Raw genomic sequence first — 26,249 nt, forward strand, 5'->3', positions numbered from 1 at the left:
CTTCTCTGCCCTGGGCCCGGCGGCCTCCCTTGGGGGCACGGAGGCACGCTGGGCCGGAGGGCACGGGTCCCAGCTACCGAGCGGGCCTGGGATCGTGAGCCCCCGGGCACGAGAGACCCCGTTCTGACCTCGGCACCCGCAGAGCAGCCACGGCGGTCTGAGACAGTCTGAAGGTTCTGGCACACGGGGCTACTTTTTCTTGCTGGATGCTCGAGCCGTGCCCGGGCAAGCCCCGGAAGGGGCATCGTGCCAGCCACCCGTCCTCCTGATCTGGGGAAAGGGAGCAGCCCGCTGGGCCTGGGGAGCTCCAAAGCGGCGTAGCGGGCCACCTCCTCCGGTCCTTTCATTCCCGATCTCGGCAGCAGCAGGTCCAAGTCCTTTCTGGAACCCTTCCTTGGGGCTTTGGGCCAAAGGAGCAAGCAGAAAGGTGCAACACGGTGCACGGGAGGCGGCCACTTCTATACAGAAGCAGAGAGAGAGAGAGAAGAGGCAGAGACACAGAGAGCCAGAGACAGAGAGGGGGAGACAGAGACACAGAGACACAGAGACAGAGAGAGAACTCCCTGCATAGCAGGGAATGGCGACCTCTTCCTGGAACTGGGATGAGGCCACCATCCTCCAGGCAGAGCTGAAGGCCGTTTCCGGGTTTCTGGCTCGTGGAAAGCAGACGGTCGCCCAAGGCCCGGCCCCGCCGAGCTCGGCTTCCCCCCTGCTCTCTCCCTGCCACTCCAGGAGGAGGTCGCTGAGAACAAATCTTCCTCTGCCTCCAGGGCCAAACTCCGGAGTCGGGGTCAGAGTCCGGAGGCCAAAGGCCTCGAGCGTCCGTCTTGGCGGCCGGTGCTGACTGGTCCGAGAAGAGAAGGAGGTTTTCGGGCTTCTTTGGGAAACTGGAAGGCACAAGGGAGGAGAGGTAAGACGCGGGCCGCGTGCCTGGCGGCTGGGCCTGGGCAAAGGAGTCTAGCAGAGTCGGGGGCGGCAGGTACTCACCCCTCCCTGCTGGGCGCCACGGCCGACTATGACCAAAGGATGAACGCTAAAGAGAAAAATAAAAACAAAAATAAAAACTGAAAAGAAAGGGGGAAACGGAGGAAAGAAAAGAGAGAAAACAGAGTTTACAGCGTGTCTGCCGAGGAGAGCTGCTGACCGTCGGCAGACTGAGGCGAGCTGCCGTGCAGAAAGAGGAGGCGCGCCAGAGCGAGGGGTGGCCGGAGACTCTCGGGGCTCGGAGGGTCCCTTGGGGGCCTCCGGGGCCAGGCGGCCCGGCTCCTCCTGCTAGAGCTGAAGAGGGGAGCCGGGAAGTCAAGGCTCCGGGAGAACCCACGGGAAGGTCCTGAAGTAGAGGTGAGGCCAGGCCTTCTGCCTCCAGACAGGTTTCTTTGTTAGATCTGGTCTGGCAGGCTGGGAGACGAACCCATCTCGTCTCTGCTGCTTACCAGCTCTTTTGCCCTGGGTCTCTCCGAGCCTCAGCTTTCCTCTCTGAAAAATGGGCCTCTACCCTGCCTGGCCATCTCACGGGACTGAAGCGACTCCAAAAACTAGATCAGATCCACCCCCTGGGAACCCCAAGGCGTCCTCCCTCGTGGCGAGTCCCGGGCAAGGCCAAGAAGGGGAGCAGTAAGTGTTTGGGTCAGGACATCTGGGGCAGAGGAGGGAAGGCAGCTCAGGCTCGCGGGGTGAGCTGGCCATTGCCAGAGGCCTCCCCCCGCCGGACCACCTGAACCTCTGGGGAATGACCCCCCAGTGAGACGAAGGGGTCTGGGAGGGGGGACTCCCAACTAGAATTTCCCTCCACCAGGGTGAATCCGTGGCTGCTCTCCTGGTCATTCCTAGAGATGGGCCTCGAAGAGATCCGCCACTCTCCCAGGGTCACCCGGGCCGGTCCTCTGGCCCCTGAGATGCTGCTGCCCCATGAGCAATGCTGGCTCACGGGCCTCGGGGAGCTCCTAAGGGCAGGGTCCCGAGCCAGACCCAGCAAGGCCTCGGGCCTTTCTCACCTTTTCCTCCAGTTCCTTTATTTGTCTTTTTTGGGCTTCAATTCTCTCTTCCAGCTCTTTTATCCTCTGCAAAATGGAAAAGCAAGAAAGAACCCATGAAAGGCACCAAGCGTAGGAAACACCGAGGGGAGCCGCGCCTGGAATGGGGCGCACGGGGAGAGCACGGCGTGGGCGCGGCGCTCCCTGGAAAAGGCTGACGTGTGGAGTTAGAGGAAGCGCACGCTAAGCTCACGGGATCACGTGGCCGTGCACAGCCCTTGGGGGAAAAGACTCCAGAGAAGGCCTGGAATGCCAGACCCAGGATTTGTTGTCTCGGGTAGCCTCGAGGAGCCTGATGGGATGGATGTCTGTCCCCTCGACTTCCACTCTATTCCCCAGGCGGACTCTGGCCATAGCCAGGGAAAGCCTGATGAGCTGGAGGACCTGGGGGTGGGGCGGAGCTCTTCTTGGAGGGCCTGGGCTCCCTGTGCCCACCACCCTGCACAGCACCCCGAGCACCCTTCTGGGCATACCTGTTGGGCATGCTGAATCAGCTCCATGCGCTCCCGCAGGATCTGGGCGTCCCTCTCACGCAGCTCACTCATGACCTGCCGCTTCCACTGCTCTACGGCCACCTTGAGCTTCTCCCGCTCATCCTCTGACAGGATCCCCGCCATCTTGGCCCCGGCTTCCTGCTGCAGCGCGTCGTAGAGCATGGCCTCCAGCTCCAGGATTTGCTAGGGATCAGGAGGAGCCAGATGGTCCTGCCAGGTTCCCCCTTGGGGTGGCAAGGGTTCTCGGCACCCGGCTGACCCGGGCACCCATTGGGCCCCCACTAGTCTTGAGTCCCATCCCCAAAAGCTTGGAAAGAGCCCCTGGGGTGGGGGGTTGAGGCTCTCCTGAAGGAGCAGGCAAGAAAGGGAGGGCCGGGAAGTACCTTCAGAGAAGAGACTTTGCTCAGGGAGGCTCACCCCCAAACTCAAGGCAAAGCAATGGGCTTCCATATCTGTGAAAAGGTCAGCAAAGCCTTCCTGGGTGCAACAATTATCATCGCATAAAAGCCATTTCACTCTACAATCATCTATGAAGCAACTACCAGGGGCATGGAGGCAACTTGTCTAGCGCCAGGTGAATCCCAGATGAACTTAGGAGGGAGGAGCACTGACAACTGGGGAAATCCAGGAAGCTTCATTTGGGTTGTATAATTACCAGAGGGATTGATTGTATCATTGTCATAAAACCAAAAAATGTTTCTTTTAAGAAAGAAACATTTCAGGAAAGAGCTCAATATCTCTTTGAATCTAGAAGATGAACTGTCTGAAGGAGGCACCATGAAGATGCCCAAAGAAAACCTCCACAGCATCAGAAGATCCAGCACCAACTTTGAAGTATAACTGATTGAACTTCAGGGGGTTGAACACAAGTATTTTTGAATGCATGCCACAGGGGATTGCCCCTCCCCAATTGGCTTATTGTCAATGTACCTAGCAAACACTGGTTTGTCCTCTTTCTCTTTATCTCTTTCATTTCCCTTTTATCTCTAACTATTGAATATCGTATGCACCTTTAGCTAGAAGACCTGTAGAGATACAAGATAGTTATGTAAAATGATTCATCGGGGAGACTAGCCTCCCAAAGAATCACAGGGGGGATTGTGAAAGGAAATTCTTGGTTCTGTCTATTCTGAGTTTACAGTTGTGAAAAAGGAATCCTTTATTTTCTTTGCCTAGTTGGAGTTAAAACTCTGGTTAACACTAACTTAAATACCTCTACTTAGTACCTCACCACACTGTGCGGACAGGATTAACTCTCCTTTGTCTACTTTTGAATTAATCAACAAAATTGAACACACCCATACTTAACCCTAAAGTAAGGGAAATTCTTACTACAGGGGTTTGTACCTCCAAAAGGAAGACACCCCTACTTAACCTTAAGTAGGGGGAAGTCTGTAACTCACAGTTGCTAAACTGGGTGACAACTCAGAAACATGTGAATCTTAGGAGAAGAGTGAACACCTTTAGAGGTGAGAAGTCAATCCCACAGACACTGCCCCTGGGCAGGGCTGGACAATTTGGAAACTGTGATTGGCCCCTGTGAAGAGGGGCAGGAACAGGAAACCACCATAAAACTACCATAAAAGCCACAAAATCCTTCAGCTGAGGCAGTCTGGTAAAGTTGGGTCTAGTGGAGAGTATCTCATGGAGAGTCTTCAAGGGACCTTCACTGGAGACTGGGGCTTGGATTGTGGCTTCAACTTAGATTCTGACTCCTGGACTACTTTGTTGGGTGAGTGAAAAGGGCTGACTCCTTTCCTAGTTTCCTAAAAGACTAGCTTCCATCTTGGAGGAGGCCACATGATTGATTACCCACTACCAGCCCTCCTGGCTGAGGACTAATGTAGGTATTTTCTCTAACCTCTCTCACATTTCTCTACTTTATTGTTTCCCCTCTATTTTGGTAAATAAACTTCTGAATGAAGATATAATAACTCCAGCGACCACGTTATTTCACATAATTTAAGTCCAACTATTAAATTTAACCTTTACAGGGTAGAGGCTCCCAAGTTTTAAAGGAACCTAGTGTTTCTGCTAGGGAGAAGTATGAAGGAGGGGCATTCCAGATATAGAGGACAGTCTGTGCAAAAGCATGGAGATGGGAAATGAGTGCTGAGTTTGGGGAAGAGCAAGTAAGAAGCTGGCTAATGAGTCTAGAAGACAGAGTGTGTGAGGCAAGTGTTGGAGGAGAAACACACCCAAGTTTGAGGGAGGGTCTTGCCCCAAGAATGGGAAACTTGAACTTGGTTCAGTCCAGAAGTAAGAGAAGAATTTTATTTGAATAAGTTTAAGGTTGTATAGTAGCCTAATAGTTGGTGGAATGGCCTAAGGCCTAGACTAGATAGCCTTGGGGCTGATGGACAAACCCAAGGGCTAGTAGAATAGCCTCTCTGGAGCTGATGGAGTAGCAGCCCTGGAGCCCCTGAGGTAGCCCTTGGGGCTGATGGGAGAACCCAGGAGGTAATGGAGGAGCAGTTCCAGGTGTGGATCAGGGCTGGCCTATTTTTTAGGGTCTTGGGACTTGTCATCGCCCAATCCAGAGAAACCTTCCTCTCCTGAAAACCCTGGGAAATGACGGTCCTGGAGGTGTGCTTTGGGGTTTGACACGTATGTCACAGGGAATAAGGAGTGCATGCAAGTTTGGGGGATTCTTCTGGGCTGCTGAAGGTCCCACCTTGTCATCATTCGTCAGTGTGGGAGAAGTCTTGCTGCCCTTCTGGAATCAGAACACGGTGGGGAAAGACGTGGCACATGGAGGACCACTCTGGACAATTCATTGTGTCCTACAGTTCTGAACTTGAGCAAACCAAGAACAAGAGGAGTCACGAATAAAAGAGACGGGCCCCACGCTGGCAGCCAGCAGAGAACGTCACAGCTCCAGCAGACAGTGGGTAACTGAGCAATCTGCAGTTCGCGCTTGACTAATGCTGAAGTCGATGTTAACTAATGCTAAGGGGCAAGAAATGCCAGCTTTTAGAGCAGGAGGGCCCCAGGCCCATGACCACCCATCACTGCCCGCTGGCAGCCCCCATCGTAAGTAATGGGAAACAAGATGGAAAAGGGAAGTTCAGAGCCAACCCAAGTGGTGGCCCCTGAATGCCAGGAGGACACATTCGTGCTTTCTCTGAGGGGCCAAAGTTTGCATGGACCAGGATAGAGTCCTCGTCCAACTTCAACGTCCTTCCAATTTCCCTTTTATCCCCGCAGGCACCCCAGTTCTAAGGTGCTCACGGTATCCTCCCGCTGAAGGGTCCCACCAGGCCGGCTCTCTTCCAAGCCCAAGCTCTTTCTCTCCTTCTGCCCATCACTAATCACATCTCCTCCCATTCCCCAGAAGCGGATTGGGCAGACGAAGCCCCAAGACTTGGGCCCTGGCACTGACTATGTTACACAAAGGATTAATTAGAGTGATGAATTCTAAAGCTAGAAGTGAAGTCACAGTACTTGGAGCTGAAGGGGAGCCCAAACTGGGGCTGGGCCCAAGCTTAGAGGGGGCTGACAGCATTTGCAGCACTGCAGGAGCAAAGCTCGGTCCGTTTCGCTAGAAGCATCCTTGCCTGGCCCTCTTAGGACCCTTCTTTTGCCATCACCACTCAAGAGAAGGGAGTTGCAGGCCACTTGTTCGAGGTGCAAAGAGCCCTCTGCTGCAGTCACTCCTTTCCTGGGATAGAGGACAACCCCAACGACAGCCTCCAGGAAGTGACTTACCCAAGGTCACCAGATCCCATCACCCTGAAACACCCATGACCTGGAGGTAGAAAGTCAAGAACAGAATTCCCGGGCCCAGCCTTCCCTCTCCCTGCACAGTCCGAGGGGCTCAGAGATGGAGGCGGAAGGCACATTGAAGATCATCCAGTCTAGCCTTCTTACTCTACAGAGGAGGGTGACGAAGTCCAGAGAAGGTCAGACAGGGAGTCAGAAAGGTGGGACTCGCACCCAGGTCCTGTGACTCCAGAACGAGGGCTCTTTCCTGTGCATAAAGCTGTCATGGAATGTAGACCTCTGAGATCCCACTTGAAAGGACGCAGTCAGAGGCAAAGCTAAATGTCAGAATGAAGGCCCGCTCCGGTCCCCCACCTCCCTTCCACGTGGATGTCCGTGGCGCTAGAGGAAGCGCCGAGGAGGAGCATGCAGGCCCGGCCCCAGGGCTGGACTCTCTAGTCCACACTCCAGTCGCTCCTGCTCCTACTGCCACAGAACGTGGCTCCAAGTACCTCATCTTCCCCTTCTCTCGCATCCACTCCCTCATTCACTCAACGATCAGCAAGCCGGTGCCTCCTGCATGGCCCGGAGCTCAGAGCTCTCTGTGCGGGCCCTCAAGGCTGTGTCCACTGGCTGGAATGTCCCTGAGGCTACCATGGTGGGCCTGGTGCTTGGGGCTGTGCAGGGGAAGGAGGTGGCTCTGGCCGGCCCTGGCTCAGCCAAGGAGGATTTCTCACTTCCAGGCCTCGCTGCAGACTCCCAGGAAGGCTGGATTCCTTGTAAGCTGCTTAAGAGATGGAGCCAGAAGCCAGATGGAGCGGGGGCCCACGGCTGGGAAGCCTCCAGACAGAGCTGAGCCCCCTCCCTCCACCAGGCTCCTACCTGCCCAGCTAGACATTTTCTGCGGACCCGCCAAGCCAAGTAACCGATGCCAGGGGGCGCACTGGGGAAGACCGGGAGACCCAGGGGGCGCCCACTATGCCACCATCATGGCGGCTGGCCTCACGGCCATGTCTCTTGTGCTCCAGTTCCTTTCCGGGGATGGAAAGCGTTCCTAAGCCCTCTCCCTGTGCCCTGCCCGCCGCGGCTACTCATCGAGTGCTCGGCCTCAGGACCAAAGAGCACAGAAGAGGAAGGTCTGGTGTCGGGGCCTGTCGGGGGCACAGAGTCACCCCCACCCCAAAGTCTGCACTCTGGGAAAAGGGAGCTCAAAGCCAAGGGGACTGCATAGTGTTCATCAGACTGTAAAAGAGGGTGGAGGGCTCCACCGCCTTCCCGGGCTGCCATGCTCCAAACCTAGGCATTGCCTTTGAGTCTTCCTCTCCTGTACTTCTCACTCCACCCCTGCCCCCCACCTGGGACAAGCAGGGCAGCAAAGCTACCTAGGACACACCTCACCCATCCCCCTCTTCCTGAGACACACACACACACACACACACACACACACACACACACACACACACACTCTTCTTGCGACTCCCAGTCAGTGCCATGGCTCAGGGGCTCATCATCTTTCATCTAGACTGCTGTGACAGCCCCTGCATCCCTCTTCTTGGCTCCAGGTTCTGGCCTCCTCCAGTCCTCCTCCACCCCAATGGCTGGGCAGTCTTCTGAAAGAACAGCTCTGCTCATGGGACTCCACTGTGTGACCCTCCATCGTGTCCTCACTGCCTATGGACACAATCTCCAAATGTCGACATCAGATCCATATATTCTCTCCGGGTTAGGTGGTGACCTCCTGGACTACAGGGGCCGCCATCTTGGTATTCCCAGTGTCGAGCCAAGAGTAGCTAAGGAACAAATGCTTGATCCTGGCTATTATCTGACCATCTTTACCCATGAGGCAAATGAAAGTTCCCTAAGCAAGGCTGGGAGGAACAAAGACAATAAATGTCAAAAACTGGTGATTGTGCGCACGTTTTTAATCGATACAAGCAATTACTGGCAAATTCGATTTGGAATCTGGCCATCACCAACTTCACAAAGGGGACTGATTGGGTGATGTTATCACGTGTGATTGTGATCATTATTTAGGGTTTACAAAATGCTTATAATGAGGATCTCATTCAATCCTCACAACAACCCAGGGAGAGAACTGCTGATATTGTCCCTATTATATAGCTGAGGAAACTGAGGCAGAAAGAAGGGAAGTGACTTGTGTCATATTCAAACTCTGGGAGTTGAGAGTCTCACCTTGATTGACAGGTGAAGCCAGCTGGAGACATTGGAATGTTCCCAGGGGCCATGAGGACAAGAGGAAAGGCAGTTGGCCAGAGGGTATAAATACCCTAACAGCCATCTGACAGGACCCCTTTTAGCTTTGGTTTTGCCTTGGCTTTTGGGTTTTAGAGCTTTGGCCTAAACTCTTGCCTTGGACATTGATCTTGAACATGGATTGACCTGTGGGTCTGACTGTGGATTCTCTGTTTCTATCTGAATTCCCCTAGATATTTAGGCATCTAAACCATCTCTAGATATTTAGGTATCCTGGGCCGGGGCAGGGGGGTGGATCTGGGAAATAGGCAGGAGGAGAAGAAGAAGAGGGTGGTAAGGGTGGTATTTCCTGAAGGCTGTAGGACTGGCACAACTAGCAGTAAGAAGCTGAAAGAGATCATCAATATTTGTGTCATCCAAACAGATTGCTTATTCTGGTTTGGCTATGGCCAGGCTGAGCCAGAGGAGGTAAAGAACAAGAGCCCAGCATTACTGAACAGCCTACAGTCCTGAGGGATTAGTGTCATAGCTTTAGTGATAAGGTCTCCTATTCCCAATCTGTTCCTGATCATTCCTTTCCCTTATTAACAACATAGATAAAAGTTATTAAGTACCTTCCTGAGTAGTTATTCCATCACCACTCTGGGGAGGGAGCAACGCAGCCAGATGAATGTTATCCAAGGCTGATAGAGCCCAATACCAATAATCAATCAACCCCAGGTGGGACCTGAAGGGGTTACCCATCCACTGACCTGTAGGCATCCTGCCTGGGCACTGTTATAAAGAAGGGCAGTTATTATAACATCCAGCTGAGTGGCAGGACTCGGGTGTCCCTGCACCAGCCATCAAGGGAATTAAATCACAGCTTCCCAGATTAATAACAACCATAATAACTAGCCCTAATAGTACTAGTAGTACTAGTAGTAGAGATTACCTTCTTCTAATTTTATAACACTTGCCTAGGGCCACTCAGTCAGTGTCTGACTCCAGCTCTCCCTAGCAGCCTAGACGGACGAGAGGGACTAACTAGATTCCCCCATCCTTCCTTCCCATTTTCCATCGCTGTGGTCTTGCATGGACAGGATAGGATCCCTGGTTTTCCTCACGGCTCTCCTCGCTTCACTGCCTCTAGGAAACCTTGCCTGACCCCAGAAGCCACTTCAGGTGCATTTTGTGATGTGTCGTTTTCTCTCAACAAGATGGAAAGGGCTAGAAGGGCCAGGCGGCTGGTCTTTTTGGTCTTTGTAGTTTCCGGTGTGACTAGTACGGGGCCTGCGGCGTAGGCACTTGAAAAACATGGAATGGATGGATGGATGGACAAATGGATTAGTGTCAGCTAATGACATGAAGTCAATGTTTTGTACTGTAAGAAGTCTTTGGTGTATATGAAAACTGTTTATTGTTTGAAAACAACGATAATCCCCAGAAAGCGCTCAGGGAAGGTGCTCAGTTCCCCAAGACTGGCGCTTCGGCCAGAGTTAGCTCAGGACCAGAACGCTTGGCTCCTGTCTGAGGGTTAAAATGGCGCTGCCTGATTAACAGCCGGAGAGTTTTTCAATGAGATTCAGAACAAAGTTTGAACTTCTCCCAGCGCTTTTCTTGGAAAGGCAAACTCACAAGCCACCCTGTCTTCCTAAACAGAGCCTCTTCTCCGAGGAATGTCACTTTATCCTGGGGGGAATCGTTACGCAAATCGCTTTGTGGCTTTTTTAAAAAAACCAAAGGCCAGTGTGCTGGAGCCCTTGTAGCTTCCCATGTGGGAACCTGTCGGGTCTCCGCCTGGCTGTCTGACCTCGTCCCACCACCTTCCCTTCCATGCCCCCTTCTCGGTTTATAGCAACAGTAGGGAAGCTTGCTGAATGCCTCAGGCTTCAGGGATGGGAAGGAAAAACACTTGAACTGCATTTGAAAAACATGGACATCACAATCACTTCTCCTCCACGGGAGTCTCTCATGACTTTTCATAAAAATAAATACAAAAGAGGCAGGCCTAGGAAGCTGGCTGCTCTGCCCAGATTAGACTTCTCTTGGAATGTGGTCAACTGGTTTCCAGCCCTTTTTTTCTACCCGTTCTTATGGAAAATCTTTAAGAGAGAAGCAAGTTCAGCATTCAACTCTGCCACTGATGGTGGTGGAGGGAAAAACTCCACCAGCTTTCTTGTCTGCTCTTCTGCCTGGCTTTCAAAGGTGTTCTTGATTGGGCTCCAGTGACACTCTCACACACTCACACACACACACACACACACACACACACACACACATTCTCTCTCTCTCTCTCTCTCTCTCTCTCTCTCTCTCTCTCTCTCTCTCCCTCCTTCCCTCTCTCTCTCTCCCCTCCTCTCTTCCTATTCACACACGACACACTCCAGAATATCTGGCAGGGCGGGATGCTGCCACTGGTTTAGAGTCAGAAGGGCATGGTGTGAATCTCAGCTTTGCACGGTACTAAATGGGACCACAGACATGCCAGCCACCTCTTTGGGCCTCGGTTTCCTCATTAGTCTAGCGAGGGAGCCAGGCGAGATGACATTCGAGGACTCTTGGCTTTGGGCTTGAGGGCTGGCTCTTCTATCCAACAACTTGGGGGTCCTGGGGGAAGCCATCCTGCTCCTCTGACAGTCAGCTCCTCTTCAACAAAGCAACAATAATACGACTTGGAGGCTTCCCTCAAAGGACCGTCATGAGGACAAAATGAGAAGACTGTCAAGAAGCTTATCAAGGGCAAAGACTGATTCAATATCGCCTTCTGCCTTTGTGTCCTGGGTGCCTAGCACAGTGTCTGTGTTTAGGGAATCAAACTGGATAATGGATATAAAGTACTTTGTAAGCCTCAGAAACAACACTAGTCAACGGAGCTCCTGCAGGTAGGTGTTCCCTTCCCCAATGTAAACCACGGTCCCTGCTGCCTTCTCATCTGGTGGGATTCGAGGCTGAATCCTCACATAAATTCTGCACAGAGCATCTCTCTGGGGCAGGGAGGTCTTTTTCTTCTCCCATTCCATGGTTCTCCCACGGAACCACGCAGGCTAGCCATCTCCTGGACTTCACTCTAGCCAGAAGGATCATAGAACACTGTATCTCAAACTAGAAGCGATTATGAAGATCTCCTTGCTGCCATGAGGAATTTGAGGGGACGAGGGTCCCAACACAAGGCCGCATCAGAGACCCTGTTCAAATCCAAGACTGCTGCCCTTTCCACTGGACCCCAATTCTTTTCCGTGACTGGCTCACCACTCACAAGGTTCCTGGACAAGGTCTTTTATGTCTCTTCTCTTGTGCAGGTTAAATAACTTGTGTTCTAGGACTGGTAGTTCGGGGCGGGGCACACATTCCCATGACATCCAGAGGGTGATGTGGATTAATATCCACCTTAGTGGACTCCTCCGCAGAGGAACTGAGAGATCACTATTCCTCCCCACCGAAACACTCTCCTCTAGACAGATCTCAGAAACACACCAGACCAACTCCTGGTGGAGAAATCCAAGAAAAAAGTGACCATGAGTCACTTTCCCAGCTTAGACCATGGAAGAGACCCAAACGGAGGACAGACCCATACTGGAGGCAGAGTGTGAGCAGGAATGCAGAGCAGAGCATTCTAACCATGAGAGAGGCTGGAAACCAGGGTGAGACGAGGCCCCAGGTCTAGCATGGAGGAGTCTCTCTACCATGTCAAGAGCAAGTTCAGAAGTGAGCAGCAAGAGGCAGAGCCAAGATGGTGGAGATACATGGATGGTTAGAACTGCTCTGAAAATCTTCTCCAACCAACCTTAAATAATGCTTGAAAATGAATAATGGAGTGATAGAACTGACAAGAGGATGGAATAAAGTTCCTCTCCTGCAGAAAACAACTTGGAAGGAAGGCAGGAAAGGAATATTTCACTGGGTGAAAGGGGAGTACAGATGGCAGCAGTCACACCAAGAAGCTCCTACCCCGCCATCTATTGCTCCAGGTTCTGAACCTGGGCCCAAACCAACTTTGAGACCCCAAATTCTGACTAAGTCAACAGCAGAGCATCCAAGACCACTCCCTTTAGTTCCAAGACCTAGTACAAACTTGCAGTGAGGCCCCAAGCCCCAGGCAAGGCAGTCTGCAGTTATCTAGCCTATGTAAGCCCAACGGGGGCACAAGATAGCTCACAGTGCTTTGAGCCCTAAAAGCCATCAGCAGGCACTAGAGGAGACGGAATCAGCAGTGGGAGGTGTCTTTTAGATCTCCCAACCAACAGGCCATCATACCACCCTGGAAGAACTGAAACTTGCAGAAAACCAGAACTACAGCTGAGGGCAGTAGCAAGGAAAAACAAGGTTAAGGGAGTGCCTTCTCCACCCTGAGAAGGGAGCTCACCTTTAAGATGAAAATAAAAGTTTAAAAAAAGGGTGGGAAAATGAGCAAACAGCAGAAGATTAAAAAAGTAATAAATCATCTAACCATGGATGATTATTGTGGAGATAAAGAAAAGTAAGGCACAGGCTCAGAAGGAGACAGTGAGATCAAAGTAGCTACAAATAAAACTTTTCAAAAAATGGGAACTAGTCTCAGGCACTGGAAGAGCTCAAAAAAGAATTCAAAATTCAAATAAGAGATATGGAAGAAAAATGGGGAAGAGAAATGAAAATAACAAGAAGAAAATAGCTTAAAAAGCAGAATTGGTCAAATGGGAAAAGAGACACAAAAATCCAAAGAAAAAAAGAGTTTCTTGAAAAGTAGAATTGGCCAAATGGAGAAAGAGGCACAAAAGCTCACAGAAGAAAATAATTTCTTAAAAATTAGAATTGGATAGATAGAAGTTAATGACTTCATGAGACATCTAAAACCAATAAGACAAAAACAAAAGAATGAAAAAAAACAGAATATGAAATATTTCACTGAAGAAAACAACTGCTCTGGAAAATAGATCCAGGAGAGACAATCTAAGAATTATTGGACTATCTGAAAGTCATGATAAAAAACCCTACATATCATATCACAAGACACTATACAGGAAATTTTCCTTGATATTCTTTTTTTTTTAAAACCCTTACCTTCCGTCTTGGAGTCAATACATATTGGCTCCAAGGCAGAAGAGTGGTAAGGGCTGGGCAATGGGGGTCAAGTGACTTTCCCAGGGTCACCCAGCTGGGAAGTGTCTGAGGCCAGATTTGAACCTAGGACCTCTTGTCTCTAGTCCTGGCTCTCAATCCACTGAGCTACCCAGCTGCCCCCTTCTTGATATTCTTGAACAAGAGTGTAAAATAGAAATTGAAAGAATCCATTAATCATCTCCTGAAATAAGTCCCCAAATGACAATTCCAAAGGATAATATAGCCAAATTCAGGAGCTCTCAAGCCAAGGAAAAAATACTGCAAGTAACTAGAAAGAAAGAATTCAAATATCATGGAGCAACAGTCAGAATTACACAGGACTTAGCAGCTTCTACATTAAAAGAGTAGAAGCTTTGAATTATGATATTTTGGAAGGTAAGGGAACTAGGTTTACAATCAAGAATTTAATCAAATTTTAAATTAAAACAAGAGAGCCAAACCTTTATCCAAACATTAGGAATTTTCCTAAGTGGGGGTTCTGAACTATAGTGATTGTGTTCATTTTCCAACCAACCAATATAAACTCCATAAAATAGCAGAGAAAGGAATCAGGTGTGTCTGGGAGGCATTGTATTTCCTGTAGGCTAAAAGTGAGCCAAATTTTGTGTGAGAAAGAAAGTGATACAGAATGGATATCAACAAGGGCTGGGTGAGATTTGGGTTCATCTCTTTAAAAAGAAGGAGATAATACAAATGTTTTAAGAAAAAGAGAGGAGAGAGAAGAATGGATCGAGTATCTTCCACAGCATCACATACCTCACTTTACATGCCATGGAAGATCTCTCTCTCTGTCTCTCTCATATATATATGCACACATAAAATTAAAATATGTATATACACATACAAATAAATGCATAAGTATAAATCCGGGTCCTTACCTATCCTGGCTGCACATATACATATGTGTATATACACACAGCACACATATACATACACATAAACATGATCTATTCTTGCTTATTTGAAAAGCAGTTGTAGCTTTACTAATACAAGGGGGGTATGCCTAAGGTTTGGCTCTCTGAAAACAGACTCTCTCCCCTGTCAGCAGGCTTTTCTTGGGGAACAGGTAAATCTCAGGTCCTTCCTTCAGCATCTCAAAAGGGAAGTTATGATCACCAGAAGGCATCAGTGCCACATCTAATATAGGTCATGGCAAACTAACCTATTTCCCTTTTTGACAGAGCTACTAGACTGGAAGATCAGGGCAGTGCTATAAATAGAATTTGCCCAGATTTCACTAATGCGTTTGACAGTGTCGCATACTATTTATTCTAGTAGGAAAAAATGGACAGATGTAGGTTGCATAACCATATAAGTACATGATTTGGGATTTGTTGGAACTGCTGGGTTAAAAAAAGATAGGTGGTGGAGAGAGGGAAAGGTCTGTATTATAGTATGCCAGGGATTTGTGAATGTCTCTGTGCTATTTGCCATCTTAATTGATAAGCTGGATGAAGATAAATCTGGCATTCTTCTCAAAACTACAGATGTCCTCAAGCTAACATGTTGGGTGAGAGAATCAGGATCCAAAAAGAACCCAAGAGGCTAGAACACTGAATTAAATCTAATCAGACGAGACTCGTTAAAGAGAAATCTAGTCCTGGTGTTATAAAAGTTAGAGACCAGAGGTCTTTGGTACAAGTATGGCCTCAAATACATCTTAGCTATGTGGCCTTGGGCAAACCACTGAACTCCCATTACACAGTCCTTATTGCTCTACTGCCTTGGTACCAATACGTGGTATTGGTTCTAAGATGGAAGGTAAGGGTTTTTTTTTAAATAAAAAAATATATAAGTATAAGATAGCAGAAACTAAATAAGAGTTGGTCTGGAGAGATGTTGGTGGGCTGCAAGTCCAACGTGAGTTAAGACTCTGCCAAGGCAGCTTAGAAAACTAATGTGATTTTGGCTTCGCTCAGAGAGGCCAGTGTCCAGAGCACAGGGGTGAGGGTCTCCACTGGGCATATCACATCTGAAGTATTTCTTTTGCTCCATTGTGGGTGTTAAATTTAAGAAAGGAGATTGACAAGCTAAGATATGGCACAAAAGCTAAGAGTTCCAAGGGACCCCCCATGGCTATCTAGTCCAACCCATCCCTGAAAAGAAATGCCTCTATCCAGCATACTGAACAAGGGGACGCTTGGCTTGTATTCAGAGATGTTGCTGAGGGAGGACCAACTGCTTCCTGACACAGCTCATTCCACGTTTAGGGGAGCTCTAATTGTTACAAAGTTTTTCCTTACATTAAATCTGAATGTTCTTCTTTGCAATTCTCCCCTTTGGTCCTAGTGCTCTCCTCAGCCTCAGGGCAAACTAAGCTTTTCTAAAGGACAGCCTTGTACATACTTAAAGACAAATATCATTCTCCCCAAGTCTTCTCTTCTCCACGATTAGTGTCCCTTGCTTCTTCACCCAAATTTTATTTGGCAGGCTCTTGGATCCTTCACTAACCTGGTTCTCCTCAACTAGTTTGCCTACCTGGATTTAACCATAAATCAACAGTGATCACAATCTCCTCCAGTTTGTCACTGTCCTTCCTAATGTGCCTCCCCTAGGAAGAGTGGAAGGGACTCTCAGCAGCCCAGCTGTCGATACTATATCTCTCAATGTAGGCTGGGGGCATTGACTTTATCTCCAGCTGCCAGCTATGTTGGTAGCTGATGAAGGTAACTAATTGGAGATGAGGAGAGCCCTTGGACTCTTTCTGGCCACACATTGTGGGATCTTGCCTTTTACCTTGTGTGCTTGGTCCAGAGATTGCTTCCTGTAATCCAGCTCTTCATCCAGATAGCCCTTCTGTTTGCTAAATAACTCCTGAAGACAGAAAAAAGGTCATGGCTTGGTTAGGGGTGGTCTGGCCCAACTGCCTGGACAACGGCTTTCCTAAGTACTGCAGGTACTGCTTACCTTCTCATTCTCCAGATCCACCATCTTCTGCTGCAGGGCAGACTCAGTCACCTCTATCTGCTGGAGCCACTGAACATAAAAGAGAGCAAGAAGTCACACTCAGATGATCAATCAATGGCCCCAGGAATTCAGCCAAAATGTGCTGAGCAGAGAAATGAATGGGAAGAGAGCCCTCAAGGCTCTCCCCAGTTGTGTATCACGGAGCCCGTCCCGCACTCCTGGGCCATGGGAAAGGCCAGTTCTCTCCCAGCTAGAATCCTGAGTCTGGACACAGATGGGAACCCAGTCGTGAGTCTACTTGCTACTCTTAGCAGGGCAGTCAAGAGGTGATGCTATGTTTTGGTAAGCTGAGGTCCTTCCAAGGGGCCTGTGGGTGATCAGGCTTTGGGAGGTTGGTAGCTCAAGCGGGCTGGCATTGCTGGAAACCTTCCCCCCTTTCTACCCACTCCCCAAGCAAACCACCTCTAGTCTCTCTCCTCCGGAAATGAGAAAAGGTTGAGTGAGAGTGTTTGCTGGGGGGAGGGAGGGTGTGTTGGCCTCAAGCTGTCCAAAGAAAATGAAAGTGAGAAGGACGACATCTTCAGGCATCTTTCTAAAGTCTCCCAATGTTCCGAGCTCCGTCTCTAGCAGGAATGAGCATCGGGCAGGCCACAGATAGGCCATCGGAGGTGCCAGGGCAGGCAGCTGAGCGGGGGTGGGTGGGCAGGAGACAAGAAGCTGTGAGGTGCTCAGGGAGAGGGCTGTGAGTCCCAGCCTCAGGCCTCTGGCCTGGGGACTTTCCCAGTGCACATCCCGAGTGACCAAATCAAAGTTTGCAACAATCTGCAGGGCCGCATTCATTGCTTATCTGGTCCGAAAGTCAAGGCCAGTCTAGCAAAGGTGGCCATTTATGTATCTCGTATCCCAAAGTATCATTTCACGTGTTTTCCAGGACGGGGAGTCCTGAGTCGACTTCCAGAAGGGTCGCCCAGCCCCTACTTCAGAATAACCCCAACTCGGTGGTCTGCCCAGCCCCGGATAGCAACTGGGCCCGAGAAAAGGGCTGGAATTGGGGTTACCTTCTCAGCCAGGGTCAGCACTGTCCTTGCTTGGATGACAATGACCTGCTCCTCGTTGGTCAAATTCTGCGGGCAAAAGCAGAAGAGAGAGCTGGTGAGTGGCAGGGCTTCTCCCTCGTCCTCCCTTGTCCAAGGCTTCCTGGACTCTGGAGAAGCTTCCCACGGACTGCAGAGACCTGCCAGACAACAGGGAGTCTCCTAATTGTGTCCTTGTTTCTGGACCTGCTCGGACGCCCTCAAACTTCTGAGGCCTGTTTGTTGCATCCGTGGAATCATCGGCTGATTTTTCCCACTTAACCCTCTCCATAAGCCCTCCTGGTTCAATCACGGCCTGACCTCAGCCTATCTGCTGGGACGGAGAGAGCCGGGCTTCCGGGACACCGTGTCCCCCGTGGAGTCCCTTAGAGCCCTGCGAGAGGCAAGGCCTGCAGAGAGGAGCCACCTCCCCAAACTCATGGCCCGGGGCCCACTATTGCTTAAAGGGGAAGCGCGCTAACAGCACTGCCATGCACGCGTGATTAAAGCAGTTCTTGGGAATGGGAACGGCGAGCACAATGTTAATGCCTGGCAAGCGGCTGGAGTCGGGCATTTTGCACATCCTCTGGTCACTGTGTTTTATGTGGGGCTCTGCCAGGAGAGACGGAGTCCTTCGTGCCCGACTCCGTCATTGCCTTCAGGTGCTGACCAAGAATGGCATCAGCCTCTTCGTGTGGTGGCCCTGGGGACCTGAACCTCCAGCAAAGCCTCCAGAGAAGCCCGAGGCAGGCTCGGCTCACTTGGGAAGCTCCGCCACGTTTGCCCAGCAGTGTTCATGCACATCCACGGTGATGATCTGGCCTTGGGTTCTGGGGCGGGATGTCTGATCATCCGTTGGCCCAGCAAGGTCCAGAAGGATGTACACGGGGGGCATTTTGGGAGAGAAGACCGCAAAGAGGAGAGGGGAAACAAAGAAAGACAAAAACACCATCACTGCCCTCAACGGTAGTCATGGGAAGCTGGTGAGCTGCAGATTCCAAGCAAGTCATTAATCTGCATGGGTGGACGGAGCATCCACACTGGGAGTTTCCTCGACTCTCAAAAGCAGTTCTGTTTTGCTGCTGCTCTTGCCACTGCTCTAGTTGTTGATGATGTGCTAACATGACAAGCTCTAAACTAGTTGCTGGGAAAGACAAAAGCAAAAAGTCCTAGACAGAAGCCCAGATTCTAAGAGCTTGTATTCCCCTGGTGGGTACACAGTGGAATGTGTACATATAAGCTGAGGAGGGAGAGAGCACCGATGACCGGAAGGATCACGCTCACAGGAGGCTCTCTAGAGAAGGTCCTGAGGTGCCTGAGCTTAGCCCTGAGTAAAGCCAGGAATTCTGGGAGACATGGCAGAGGAGAGAGCACATCCCATGCAATGCATGATGGTTGAGTCCTGCCAAGGGCCAGATGTGCAAGGTAGAATATGTTAAGATCGGGGAACAGCTGGTTGTCTAAATTGGCTGAAATGTAGATGGTGGAATGAGACTAAAAGGAAATAAATCGGGGCAGCTGGGTAGCTCAGTGGAGTGAGAGTCAGGCCTAGAGATGGGAGGTCCTGGGTTCAAACCCGGCCTCAGCCACTTCCCAGCTGTGTGACCCTGGGCAAGTCACTTGACCCCCATTGCCCACCCTTACCACTCTTCCACCTATGAGACAATACACCGAAGTACAAGGGTTTAAAAAAAAAAGGAAATAAATCTGGAAACATCTGGAGGAAGGAACCAGGTTGTGGGCTCTACATGCTAAACTCCGCGGTTTACGTCGTTTTCTCTGGTGGCATAGCGAGCCACTAGCGTTCTTTGAGCAGGGGAGTGACACGAGGCCTGGCTTCAGGAAGGCCACTTTGGCAGGCTGTGAAGGACATTTTGGATCGAGGGTAGATGAGTAATGTTGATGCCAATGAGGATGCTGTTATAGTAGCCCGGGAGATGGGCGAAGAGGCTTTGAGCAAGAGCAGTAGTTGTATGATGAAGAGGAGGGGATGGACGGGAAGAGATGCTGCAGAGGCAGAATGGACAAGGCTTAGCAACTGAGGGGATGCGGGGAGGTAAAGAGAAGGAAGAGCTGCCTTTGAGGCTGAGGACCTGGGCAACTAGAAGAGCAAGGATGCCCTCAACAGAAATGGGAAGTCTGCAAAAAGACTGAGACTGGGAGAAGAAAAAGCAATGCCCTTTGGACAGGCTGAGCTTGAGGTCTTGACAGGACGTTCAGGTGTAGATACAGAGTTTGAAGAAACCTTGAAGTGCAGCAAGTTCAGACAGCTCACATTACAGATGAAGAAAGCAAGGTCAAGGGAAGTTAAGAGACTTCTCCAAGGTCACACAGATAGTAAATGGCTGAGGCGGGAGCTGAACCCAGCTCCTGCATCTTCAAGTTAGGCTTGAAGGAGAAAGCTTCTATGTGTACATTTAAACTTAAGAATCATCTGTGTAGAGGGGATAACGAAACCCACATGAGATCAGGAGATCATCAGTAGAGGAGATATGTGGAGAGAAAGTGAGGAGCATGGAGGGAAAAGGCTTGGAGAGTCCTTTTGGTTCTGGGTCAGGAGATGGATGATGATCTAGAACCTGAGAGGGAAGAGTAGAATTTGGAGAGAGAAGGGCCATGGAAGCCTAGGGAGGGTACAGCCTCCAGGGAGAGGTTGGCAGAAACAGGCTGCCAAGAGGGCGAGGAGGAGGATGACGTCATTGGATTTGGAAATGGAATGCTAGAAAGAATCATATGATTTGAATATCCTCCAGATGGCATTACTCCAGTGGAACCACTCTTGTTGGGCTCCCAAATGGGCCAGGAGCTAGAGGAAAGAGACGGCCTGCTGTCATCTGCCCTTTGCCACCAGGGAAGAGGAGGGCACTACAAAAGAGGGCTTGCCTGGGGACCTGTGGGCAGGAGTTAACGTGGTTCAGGCAGCCAATCGGGAGAGCTTAAAACAGACTCCAATCACGTCCACTAGTTCATACCTTCCTTCCTTCCTCCCTCTAGTGAGAATGTAATGGGTGCCTATTAAGTGCTAGAAGATGGGGAAGACATAGATGCGAGGCAGATGGGAGAGACATTCGGTCCCTGTTTTCGAGGAAGCTGCAGACCAAGAGGAGAGAGAAGTAGCTCCACCAAAAATCGGAGCCTAATGAAACGTGAAGAAGAGTGTGAGAGAGAGAGAGAGCGACGCTCGCCGCCTCAGAGGAGGCAGATGGCAGACTGTGAGGGCCTCAGACATGGGCAGGAAGGGGCGCGGGGGCTCGGCCCTAGGACCACAGTCTGATCTCAGGTGTGGCCACTGTCCCACCTTCCCAGGGGGAGAGAGAGCCCCCTGGGCCTTGGCCATGTGTTTCCACGGAGAAGCTGCCAAGGTAAGGCTAACTGAACTTGGTGGGGGGATGGAGGCTTACCTTCTGCCTCTCCTGCTCCTCCAGTGAGCTCAGCTGAAAGGGTGCTGCCTCCCTGCCCTCTCTTCTCCCCCCCCTTTAGGGAAATTATCTCAGCAGGCGCACTTGGCACATTTATCTCTGTACCCCACTTATCCCCCTCCTACCGCCCTTCCTCCGGGGCAGACCCCAAGCTGCCCACTTATCTCTGTGCCCTCCTCAGCAGCCACACCCAGGAGGCTCCTAGTACCTGGAAATGACTGGAGTCTGCTGTCTGAAGCCCTCCCAGCTGGTTACCTGAACCAGTCGCTCCGTCTGCTGCTGTAGCCACCTCCTCCTTGGCGGTGGTGAAGCTCAGCAGGCAGCATCTCCATCCGGCTGCCCTGGCCCACTTGGGAGCCCAAGGAAGGCAGCCGCAATCCAGTGGAGCCGTCTGGGGGACGCTCGGCTCTCCCCTCCACTCCCGGCATGCCAACCCCTTCTCAGCCTAAGCTATTCCACTTGGCCATCCGGGGGGGGGGGGGCAGAGCTGCTACAGGCAGGGAAGTGGCAGAGTTTATTTTTCCCCTTCCAAAGCCCTCGATGGTCAACATCAACACAGTGTCAATACAAACACCATCCAGGACGGTTTGTCCCAATAGAAAGCGAGCCGTCAGACTCCAGTCGTGGCCCCCCAGGCCTGATGGGCAGCCTTAGAGCCCAGCCCCCCTGAGGCCCCACAGCAGCCTGGAACGTGAGAGCGCCATGGCCCAAACGGGCTCATTCCCGGAGGTGACAAAGAGCTTCCCTTCATGGCTTACCATGTCTCAAGGTAAAGTGGGAGCAATGGCTGGCACGGCCCCCACAGTGGCCAGGCCAGAGGCTGGCCCTCCCTGGTCACCAGTGGCAGTGCCACGCCCCCAGGGAGGCCCTCTGAGACTGGGCTCGGGCTATCCAGACAGTGCTGGAACAATTGGGCTTCTGCTCCAAGGGAGGAAAAAGAGGCCCGTGTCGGGCACATGCCAACATTCTGGGCAGCCTCCTCTAGCGGGGCACAGAAAACCTGCATTCCAGCCACAAGGCAGCTGGGGGACCCTGGAGCAAACACCTCCTCTCCCTGTGCCTCCATTGCCTGGGGGGTCATAGTCTGGGCTCTTCCAGCCGGAAACTTGACTCTTAGACTGGGATACCAACAAGCAGAAGCTTGACTGCCCAGCAGGGTGAGCCAAGAATCCCAAGGCGCACCCGCCGGGTGGTCATCAGTGTTCAGTCTGCCCGTCTGGTGCTGGCAGGGAGTTCTCAGGGAGCCAAGGTGGGCAAGGGAGGGAGGGAGGCACGCTAACCTAGCACAGCTCAGAGAGCTGGGCCTCTCTCTGGGCTTGTGTGCCTCTCCATTCCTCACTCAGCTGCCAGGCTTTGCAGTGTCCTGTGTTGCTTCAGGGGCAATCCCCCCCTCCCCAAGAGGTGTGCTGGCTTGGCTTCGTCATTGCTCAGAATGAGGAGCTTTATGTGGGCACCAGAGCCAGAGCCCGGTCCCTTCAGAGACCCCCCAAACTTTCTGAAGCCGTCTGGGCCGCTCCCACTGCTCTGCCACATCTAGTCTGGGGCCAGACTGCCCACGTGGCACGGCCCCTCAGGTCTCCATGGTGGGAGGTCTGGGAGGGCAGGACCACCGCTCTGGGGACAGTGTGGAGTGCTTAGGGAATGGGCAGTGCAGCCAGCTCTCAATTACTCCTGGGCTGGTTTCTCCCCCATCATGAGGCCCACGTGTGGCTCCTGCTGCCCAGGACTCCCTGTAACGAGATTTGGATCCACACGTGGGACTAGCTGGGGAGTCATGGGAGCACCTCATGAGAAGTCTGACCAGGAAGGAGGCCGAGTTCCCCTGAGCCAAAAGGAGAGCCAGAGAGAGGGGGCTGAGGTTCAGGCTAGCTTGTCACCCCGAGCTCTGACTCCCCCCTTCTCCGTTCCCAGGAGTAACTGAGAGTTGGACAGTGGAGAGTTTCTGCTGCGGGCTGCAGAGCCCCTGAGAAGCAAAGGGCTCGGGAGGGGGATATAAAGCACCCATGAACATCCAGAATCTAAAAACAAACAAAAGCTTAATTAGACAAAAAGAACTGGAGGAAAGTGAAACGCATTCAAAGCACTAGCAAAAGGCTTAGGGCCTCTCCCCTTTACCTCCAGGGTCAGGGCACATAGAGGAGGAGCTGGCCCATTGCACAGCACAAGCACAGAAGGAAGGAGGAAACTGCCCCAGAACCAAGATGGAGATGCAAAACAAAAGGGCAGCCTGAATGCCGAAGGCAGATGCTTCTTCTGCAGTGAGTCTGAGTCCTAGCTGTGAGAGCTGGAAGGGCCCTGAGAGGAGGCTCTCCAGCAGTGCCCAAGGACGAGCTCCCGAGCTGGCTCTGGCTCCCTAGGATGGCCCTGGGAGCTCTGAATGGATGGAGGGGAGGCAGGGAGGAAAGGCATGCAAAGTGAGTAAAGGAACATACACTTACGGCGTTATCCCCCAAAATGTCCAGCTTCTTCATTAGCTCTGCCACGAGGATATCCTAGGCAGCCAGAGAAAAACCAAAGCATCCACAGAGTGAGCCGGGGGTCCAGGGGGCTCCTGGGAAGGCAGCCCGAGAGAGGGGGGGCATTACTGACCGTGACGCCTTCGGCCTCACAGTAAACTTGCAGGGGGCTCTTGCCGTCCACAAAAGGCGTGTGGTGGAAGTTGATAGCAGGGGATTTCCTTTCACGCTCCTAAGAGTCAAAAGTGTTATATTCAAATCCCGAGAAAGGTTGGTCTCACTTTGATTAACAGGGGAGACAGTTGGAGACACTGGAATGTTCCCAGATTCCATGAGCCAGGGGCAAAAGTCGGTTGGCCTGAGAGTATAAATACCCCTAACAGCCATCTGGGAGGGGTCCTTTGACCATTGATCTTTGGGTCTTTGACCGTTGGTCATTGGTTCTCTCTGAATCTCCCTAGATCTTTAGGCATGGTTCTTCCTAGTTGTTTAGGTCTCTGGGTCCCTGGGTGAAAAGGGAGGAAGGGAAGTCTGAGAAGAAGAGGGTAGTTAAGGGTTGAATACTTCCTGAAGGCTGGGAAGGCTAACACATCACAAACTGATAATAAGAAAGTTGAGAGGAAATCACCGAACAGCTGCATCAGCAGAGCAGACTACTCTCTCTGGTTTGGCAGTGGCCAAGCTGAACCAGAGGGGTTGTGAAGAACTAAGGCTCCAGCTTCTACTAAGTCAATAGCCTCCAGTCCTGAGTGATTATAGATTATAGATATTAGATTGACAGGGTCTCCAAACCCCAATCCGTATCCTGATTATCCTTTCCCTAATTAAGATCATAGATAAAGTATTTAATAAGTACCTTCCTGAGTGGTCATTATATCACGACCCTTGGGGAGGGAGCAAATGCAGTCAGATGAACAACATGATACAAGTCTAATCAGAGCCCAATATTAATAATTGATCCAACCCCAGGTGGGACCTGAAAAGGTAACCCATCTACCTGACCGTTCGGGGTCCTTCCTGGGCAACTGTTATCTAGAAGGGAAAATTATAACATCCAGCAAGGGTGATTGGGTTGGTGTTCCCCCATCACCAGCACCTAGGGAGAATTCAGAGATATAGCTCCATCCCCACCAGTATCCATATTCCCCTAGGAGGGTACCCATTCTTTATAACAAAAGACAACCAACATCGAGGCAGATGCATTTCTGCTCCTGGGTCCAGCACAGAGAGGGGCTCTGAGGATTCAGGCACCACGGGTTTAGAGAAGGGCCATGGAACAGGAAGGGCAGGGCAAGGGAGGATTCTGGCTGGCCACTCACTGCCACTCCTGCAGACCTCTAAGGAACGTTTGCATGTGCAGAGAGCAATGGGAAACCCCAAGGACTCTCAGGCAGACATTCTCCATCTCTCTCCCTGGTGCAAAGTACACTCCTGCCTACTGCAGCAGCAGGTCTCAGTGTCACAAGGGGCAGGGCAAAGTCTCCATGGGTTCTGCCTGATATAGAGGCTTGGTGGCATGGATGCCCACTTCCCCTCCCCTGCTACCATCCATCACACATTAGTTCTGTGCCACATTGGCTGTCAAGAGCCCATCTGCAGCAAGCAAAGGACTGAGTGTGACAGAGCAAGGGAAACTTGCTAAGACATCTGCTCTGCCCCACTGAGATGGCTGTGGGGACCCACGGATGGGATCCTCAAAGAGCCCTTCCCCCTCACTGACCTCAGTCTTCATGGAGCCTTGGCCTTAAGAGTGCCCTGGGGAGCCCAGCCAACTCCTTCTTCTACAGCCCGGACATTTACCTCCAGCTCCAAGATCCGGAATTCCAAGAGTTCATTTTGATCCTTCACGTCCTGGACGTCATGTTTGAGCCGTGCTTCTTCTGTCTCCATTTGCTTTATCTAAGAAAGAAAACAAAGCGTAACCACATGATCACACTTGGCGCACCTTCTGAAATACACTGTAGGTTCACTCTCATCTAGAGTCACAGCCCAACCAGTGACTCATCGGGCTGGCTAGAGATGCCAAGGATATCAGGCATGGTGAGCACCTCCCACCCTCTGAAGGGTTCTAGAAATCACCTTTACTGTCCTGCTCTGGAGTCATTGCTTCCCCACCTCTTGGCTCGGATCAGGGCCACTAACATCCACAAACAGCCCGGACACTAAGTTCTCCCTGTTCATCCGTGGGAGTCCCATGCCACTTGTTCCTAAACCAACCTGCTCTTTGTTTCAGGAAAATAATAAAGCAGAGCCTCCCCCACCCCCTTCTACCACGGAAGCCAGAAAAGCAGAGATGAGGGGTAGAAACCCTGTCAGCAAGCAGTCAAGTTGAGAAGCATGAATGGAGAGGTAATGATTGAGATTGATTTTGTTAAGCCAAAGTGACTCCATTTTGTGACACTAAGTTGTAGTGACCTTTGAGATTGGGGCCCTTTGAATGTCTTCTGTCACCCCAGTCCACCACCCCCAACTCAAGAGACATCAGCACACACCCTGATCTAATCACATCTTGGCTGATTCCTTCCTTTGCACTGTGCAAAAATCTTATAAAAGTCAAGGAGCCACGAGCCTCTGGTCCTCGTGCTGACTGAGAGCCTCGGATGTGATTTCTTTCTAGAACTGCACACCTTGCTAAATAAAACCCTGTCTGCAAGTAACTTCATGTCTGATTTTTCTCTCATACTCCGAAAGCTCATCTCCTCCTCTCAGCGAACTAAAAAGGAGGAGGAGGAGGAGGACAAGGAGAAAAGGGAGGAGGAAGTCAACTCAGAATCTGAGAAACGGCTGTCCCCAGACTCTAGTACACTAACCCCAGGAGCTTCCTGGCCTGGCTGTGGACATCACAGACCACCAATGCCCAACACACTGC

The 26,249-nt window shown here is 51.2% G+C and overlaps 1 protein-coding gene across 1 annotated transcript in view; it reads right to left on the reverse strand.

Moving 5' to 3' along the window:
- Positions 1 to 837: 837 nt before the first annotated feature.
- Positions 838 to 26,249, reverse strand: part of JAKMIP3 (Janus kinase and microtubule interacting protein 3) — a 90,043-nt gene continuing 64,631 nt past the window's right edge. The window contains exons 13-22 of the mRNA XM_044659183.1: positions 25,181 to 25,279; positions 23,514 to 23,612; positions 23,363 to 23,416; positions 17,491 to 17,556; positions 16,433 to 16,501; positions 16,262 to 16,339; positions 2,507 to 2,710; positions 1,995 to 2,060; positions 988 to 1,064; positions 838 to 887 (exon numbers count right to left, since the gene is read on the reverse strand). Coding sequence (XP_044515118.1) covers positions 1,014 to 1,064; positions 1,995 to 2,060; positions 2,507 to 2,710; positions 16,262 to 16,339; positions 16,433 to 16,501; positions 17,491 to 17,556; positions 23,363 to 23,416; positions 23,514 to 23,612; positions 25,181 to 25,279 — 786 coding nt within the window. The 3' untranslated portion in view covers positions 838 to 887; positions 988 to 1,013. The remainder of the gene's footprint in view (positions 888 to 987; positions 1,065 to 1,994; positions 2,061 to 2,506; positions 2,711 to 16,261; positions 16,340 to 16,432; positions 16,502 to 17,490; positions 17,557 to 23,362; positions 23,417 to 23,513; positions 23,613 to 25,180; positions 25,280 to 26,249) is intronic.

Source organism: Gracilinanus agilis, chromosome 2 (genome assembly GCF_016433145.1).
Source record: "Gracilinanus agilis isolate LMUSP501 chromosome 2, AgileGrace, whole genome shotgun sequence".
Lineage (NCBI taxonomy): Eukaryota > Metazoa > Chordata > Mammalia > Didelphimorphia > Didelphidae > Gracilinanus > Gracilinanus agilis.